Raw genomic sequence first — 6,217 nt, forward strand, 5'->3', positions numbered from 1 at the left:
AGCTGTGAGGCAGAGTAGAATTTGCACCCTGGCAGTCACTATACTCCACACTGCTAGGGCTCCACTTCACAGTGGCCAGGTAACCCAGCCTGGCCAAGGCTGTTAGATTTGCTAGCCCAATTCCAAAGCCCTGATTTCTCTGCAAGGTTACCCTCCAGGGGACTGCAGACAGTACAGCTCTGAGCTGGCCAGGTATCTGGTGACAAAATGGACTGGTCCTCTGAAGTGGCCATGCAGGATCCTGTAGCACCAGGGGCTCCAGAGGGATACTAAGCCATAGTGAAGAGCAACAGCCCTTGGTAGGGAGTGCTGTGTGCACGCAGTCATGAAGGATGCCTTCTGTTAGGGGAGGCCCATAGCTGAGTTTTGCCGGTTAGGGTAGGCTGGACTGACCTCTCTTTGGCACACAGCCTAGCTCCCCTCCCCTTTACCCCAGACCCTGTAATAAACTAAAAAAACAAAACACAAAACCCCCAAAGACTTGGCTGGGTACAGTATATTTTATTGATGGTACATGACAAGGTAGGGCTCCCGAAGCCCCTCCCCTTCCTCGGGGTCTAGGATGTTGATTGGAGGTCAGGAGAATCTCAGTGTGTTGGGGGATTAAGTTGGGGCAGGGACTCCCCAGCAGCTGAGGGCCTCTCTCTTCCTCTTGTTCTTGCTGGGGCTGGTGGTCCAGGAGGCTCTTACTCCTTGGAGGCCATGTGGACCATGAGGTCCACCACCCGGTTGCTGTAGCCGAATTCATTGTCATACCTGGAAGGAGATCAAGAATTTAAAGCCCATTTTCCTGAACCGGTCACCAGAGGGCACCAGACTCCAACTTCTTTCCTAGGTGCTGCTCCACACCGGGCCACTTACCAGGAAATGAGCTTGACAAAATGGTCATTAAGGGCAATGCCAGCCCCAGCGTCAAAGGTGGAAGAGTGGGTGTCACTGTTGAAGTCACAGGAGACAACCTGGTCTTCAGTGTAGCCCAGGATGCCCTTGAGGGGGCCCTCCGATGCCTGCTTCACTACCTTCTTGATGTCATCATATTTGGCCTAATGAGGTAGAAATGAGATGCTTATTCAAGGTCCAATTTTGCGGTTTTCCATGGGACACTAATCCCTAGGCCACCACCTTTTCCAGGTCATACTTACAGCTTTCTCCAGGCGGCAGGTCAGATCCACAACTGACACATTGGGGGTGGGGACACGGAAGGCCATGCCAGTGAGCTTCCTATAGATGGGAGGGGGCAGAAGCAGGGTCAGCGCCATCCCCCCTGGCCCCCCCCCCCAGATGCCCAGGGCAGAACAGCAGCAAGGAACCTCACCCGTTCAGCTCAGGGATGACCTTGCCCACAGCCTTGGCGGCGCCAGTGGAAGCAGGGATGATGTTCTGGGCAGCCCCTCGGCCGTCACGCCACAGCTTCCCAGAGGGGCCGTCCACGGTCTTCTGGGTGGCAGTGATGGCATGGACAGTGGTCTGGAGACAAGGGGGAAGGAGTGAGGGCCTGCCAGTAGTCATCGCCTCACCGACCCTTTGGCCTCCCTCTTCCCCTTAGGAAGAGTTTAGGGATAGAGTGACCGGACCTCGGAACCCCCAATGCCCCATAGCTCCCACAGCCCAGGATCATGTTCTAAGTGGGGAAAACAATGTAGTCCCAAGTGAGAAATGAAGGGCCTAGGCACTTTCCCCATCACTCATACCATGAGGCCCTCCACGATGCCGAAGTGGTCATGAATGACTTTGGCTAGAGGAGCCAAGCAGTTGGTGGTGCAGGAGGCATTACTGTGAAGAGGGAGACAAGTCAAGGTCAAGCCAAGTCCATCCTGGAACACGCACAAGTACTATGGGACCGCTTCTCCACTACCCTCCTGCCATACCTACCTGACAATCTTGAGGGAGTTGTCATACTTCTCGTGGTTCACGCCCATCACAAACATGGGGGCATCAGCAGAAGGAGCAGAGATGATGACCCTCTTGGCCCCGCCCTTCAAGTGAGCCTGCAGTAGGAATCATTATGATCCAGGGGCTCCCTTTCCTGGTCTACATTCGTACTCCCTACCAAATCCCAGGGTCACCCTTCTCCACCTTTATAGTTTCCCTAGCACTCACCCCAGCCTTCTCCATGGTGGTGAAGACCCCAGTGGACTCCACAACATACTCAGCACCAGCATCACCCCATTTGATGTTGGCGGGATCTCGCCTACGAGGGAAGACAAAGATGCCAAGTTCAGAGACACAAGGTACCATGAACCTTGAGGTGGTCACCCCATCCTAGTATCTTCCCTCAAAGCAAACTTCTCCCTGTTGTGTCTTGCACACTTACTCCTGGAAGATGGAGATGGACTTCCCGTTGATGACAAGTTTCCCGTTCTCAGCCTTGACTGTGCCGTGGAATTTGCCGTGGGTAGAATCATACTGGAACATGTACACCTGGAGGGAACAAGGGAGGGCATTGACGGGCTGCGCTTCAGCCAGGCTTGGCTCCCTAGCTCAGCTGCAGGGGCAGCACTCACCATGTAGTTGAGATCAATGAAGGGGTCATTGATGGCGACAATATCCACTTTGCCAGAGTTAAAAGCAGCCCTGGTGACCAGGCGCCCAATACGGCCAAATCTGAGAAGAACAAAAGGTGAGATGGAATGAGGTAGGGGCATGGAAGCAGCCCCAGGCCAACTTACTCTCTTCCAGAGGTTAGAAGATGGCACTTCCCAGCCACCAGAAAGTCCCAAGAAGTCTAATTTTATCTTTCTGGGCAACCTTGCCAGGACACCCTGGCCAAAAAGTGAAACCTGCCCCAAGAGGTGATCAGATTCAAAGACTTGCCCAACTCGCCAGTCCCCACAAAGAGGAGCAGTGCAGGGCCCCCGCTCCGGCCGCTCTGGCCACTCCCACAGTCTGGTGCATGGTGTTTATCACCCCCCACTAGCTGTGCCCTGAGAAATGCTTGTTCTTGTCTGGCGGAGCTTCAGGATACACCCTCTGGGCAGCAAAGACGTGCACACTTGGCATCACCAAGTTCAAAGGGCAAGAGTAAAGGTCAGAAACTAACTGGCCATGGAAAGCCCATTCCTTCCTCCAAAAGAGAAAGGGGAAAAAGGAGTAGTTCTCAACCTCCTAATCTCATGGTTCCAGTTTGCTAAGCCCTCTTCTAAACATCAGGCTTGAAGCAGCAGATGTGTGGGCGTGGGCGTGGGGGGCCGGTGGGGGAGGTAGAAGACTAGAAGCCCAGGCCCCCGCTGCAGAAAGGTCAGGCAGCTATATTTAACCCCAGATTAGGACGAGTGGGGATCTGATTTCTGTTAGATGGAATGGGGAGAAGGGCAGGATTCCCAAGGCTCACGGACACCTAATCCTCCCAGTGACCTTTCTAGCCTGGCCCTTAGGGTTGGGTCAGCTCTGGGCGTGGGTGAAGAGAGCTTCCAGGAAAGCCAAGGTGCAGGAAGGGGCTGCCGCCTCAGGAGCCATCTTGTGGCGCAAAATCTCTGACTGCCCATGACTCAGCTCCCCCAACATGGCACTGAGCTGCGCTTCCACACCTCTTTTTCTCTCTAGAGAAAGGAAAAGAGGTAAAAAAAAAAAAAAAAAAAAAGACGAAAAAAAGACAGGAGGGCACCCTTGGATCCTTGTTCCTAATCCCCCAGAGAATGTCCTAGGAGGAGCATCCCCAAGGGAAGTCGCCGGCAGCCTAGGGATGGTCCGCGGGCAGGTCTGCAGCCCCGCCCCACCTGGTTTCCGGGGCGCCGGCGACCGCACCCCGCGGGCCCTGAGCAGGGCTGAGTCACGGGCGAGCGGCAGCGAAGCGCTCCGGGAGCTTCCCTAACGGCGGTTCCTGCGCTTCCTTCCCGGTTGCAACATGGCGGCCGGGTGACCGCAAGCGGGCCGCGCACCCCGCCGGCCCGGGCATCCCGGCCCCCCCCCCCCGGCTTGGGGGGCGGGGGCGGGGGAGGGGCGCACCGCGGCACGTGACCCCGCAGGGCGCGAAAGCGAAGAAAGCGGCCGGGGGATTAGGGGGCGGCGGCGCCGCGGACGCGCCGCGGGTGGGAGGGAGGCCGCGCCGGGGGCCACGAGGCCGTCTGCGGCGGCGCCTCGCGGGTCCCGGGGCCGACCTTGAGCTCTCCTTGGGGGGGGTAGGACCACCGCGCCACGCTCCCACGCACCCGGCCCGCGGCCCCGAACTCACCCGTTCACTCCGACCTTCACCATCGTGTCTCGGGGACGCGGCTGCGGACAGAGGGGGGCGAGCATGAAGGCGCGGGCGGTGCCCCCCTCCCCCCCGGCCTCCATTCCCACCCCGCGCTCGGGCACGTCCGTCCGTGCCCCGCGCGCCTCCCGCCCCGCAGTGCCGAGGTGCGGCCGGGTACGCGGGGCCCCGCGAGGCGCCGGGCTCCTGGGGCTCCCCGCGGCTCCCGTCGGCGGGGCCCGGCCGGCCTTACCTGGCGCTGCACCAGAGGACGCGGCTGTCTGTCGAACGGGGACGAGCAGAGAGCGCCGGCGGAGGCTGCGGGCTCCTTTTATAGCGCCGGGCCCGGCGGGGGGGCAGGGGGGCGCGGGCCCCGCCTCCCGCCCGCTCGCCCAGTCGCGGCCCGAGGGCGCGGAGGCCTGAGCTACGTGCGCCCGTAAAGCCGCGAGTAGCCGGGCCCCCCCCTTTTTTTTTGGACGGGTCTGCGGCCCCCAGCGCGCGCGCACCCAGCGTGGGGGCCGGGGACGGAGTGGGGGAGGGGACGGAGACCGGCCCGGGGGCGGCGGCGAGCTCCGAGGGAGCTCTGCGGGCCCGGGGCCGGCTCCTGGGGACGGCGGAGGGCCTCCGGGAGCCGGGGCCGTTAGCGTTGCTGCACGGATGACACGGGGGGCCCTGGGAGCTGGCGGGACGGGGAACCGGAGCCGGGACCCCTCGCCCCTGCACGCCGCCACCCCGTCCCCTTTCTTTCGGAGGCTGAGAGGCGGGAGGCCTGAGACACTTCTCCAGGCTCCGCGGTAGTGACGGGGGATCCGCGGAGGAGAGGGCCCGGCAGGGGTCAGCCCGCCGCCCGCCGGGCCCGGCCCAGCCCCCACTTCCCCCGCCCCGGGGCCCTGGCTCCCGGCCTCTGTGGGCCGGGGACCTGGGCTGGCGCCAGGCAGGGGTCCTGGGGGCTCGGGGGGCGGCTCGGAGGCGGCCGACGGTGGGGGCGGCTTCTGCACTGAAGGTCACGCTGCCCTGCGAGCTGATAATTGGGGAGGACAGACCGGGCCCTGTGTGCACCAGCTGCTGGGCCCCAGGCGGGCTGGGCCCCGGGGGGGGGGGGCAGGCCGGAGGCCCCCCGCTAAGTCGCTCCGGGAGAGCTGAGGGCTGCGCCGCCCGGGCCTGGAGACAGTGCCCCTTTCACCCGCTGCAGCCCGGGCGGGAGAGCGGGACGTGCGGGCGGAAGTCCCTCCCCATCCTGGGACGTGCGGGCCAGCCCCGGAGCCAGGGACGCCCCGGCCCTGCGGGCGCCGGGAATGTGGGGGGCAGGGCGAGCGGTCGGAGGAGGGAAAAAAGCCGGGAGGTCTCCGGCACGCGGTGGGAAGCGCCCCGGCCGCTCGCGAGGGAGAGGAAGGGGCCCTTGCCCTCCAGCAGTCCGCAGCCCCAGCTGAGGATGGATGGAACGACGGCTTAGGAAGGGGTGGGGTGGGATGGACTTGGCCCAGCAGCAGGTGCTGGGGGCTGGGGACCCAGGGGCCTCTTTGCTGGCCCAGCGTAACCTGAGACCAGCCCCCTTCTCTAGCTGAAGAGCCTGCAGCTAAGTTTAGCCCGCCTGGTGATAACCTTTGCTTAAAAGGCAGAGAGCACACTCCCCGGCACCCCGGCTCCCAGTCCCTGCCCTTTCTGGGATTGCCCTCCCTCCTTAGGGCCCCAGAGCCAAGCCAGTGTCTGGCAGCCATGTGCATGCTTGGTTCCCAGGGGCTTTTCACGAACCCCAAGTGCAGGGCCAGAGGGCACCTAATGGGGACAGGAGGTGACAGACAGGATGCACCACAGGCTTTCTATCGTGGCCTGGGATGGGGACTCAGAGGCTCAACCAGGACCATTAATCGTTCTCTGGAAAGGGTCCTAGCCCCTTCATGTTCCCACACTACCCACAATGCGTTGTCTGAGGTCCCATCTTCCCTTTTGCCTGTTGCGCATCCTTTTTCAGTAGTGTCCTCAGCCAGAAAGAGGGAGCTCAGTGCCCACAGAGCATTACTGATGCAGCCTGCCGTTGTCATGACA

General features: G+C 61.9%; 1 protein-coding gene across 3 annotated transcripts; it reads right to left on the reverse strand.

The window, feature by feature from the left end:
* Positions 1-481: 481 nt before the first annotated feature.
* GAPDH (glyceraldehyde-3-phosphate dehydrogenase) lies at positions 482-4,898 on the reverse strand. 3 transcript variants are annotated; one of them, XM_072766174.1, is made up of 11 exons: positions 4,425-4,898; positions 4,172-4,212; positions 2,505-2,604; positions 2,315-2,421; positions 2,101-2,191; positions 1,873-1,988; positions 1,692-1,773; positions 1,316-1,467; positions 1,143-1,221; positions 862-1,043; positions 482-756 (listed from the first exon to the last, which is right to left on the reverse strand). In XM_072766174.1, exons 2-11 carry the CDS (start codon positions 4,192-4,194, stop codon positions 687-689), a joined length of 1,002 nt encoding a protein of 333 aa, XP_072622275.1. In that variant the 5' UTR covers positions 4,195-4,212; positions 4,425-4,898; the 3' UTR covers positions 482-686. The 3 variants fall into 3 exon arrangements, with proteins under 3 accessions (XP_072622275.1, XP_072622276.1, XP_072622274.1); XM_072766175.1 differs by lacking the exons at positions 4,172-4,212; positions 4,425-4,898 and adding an exon at positions 3,717-3,911; XM_072766173.1 differs by lacking the exons at positions 4,172-4,212; positions 4,425-4,898 and adding an exon at positions 3,355-3,678.
* Positions 4,899-6,217: the final 1,319 nt, after the last annotated feature.

The sequence above is a fragment of the Vulpes vulpes genome, chromosome 8 (genome assembly GCF_048418805.1).
Source record: "Vulpes vulpes isolate BD-2025 chromosome 8, VulVul3, whole genome shotgun sequence".
Classification (NCBI taxonomy): domain Eukaryota; kingdom Metazoa; phylum Chordata; class Mammalia; order Carnivora; family Canidae; genus Vulpes; species Vulpes vulpes.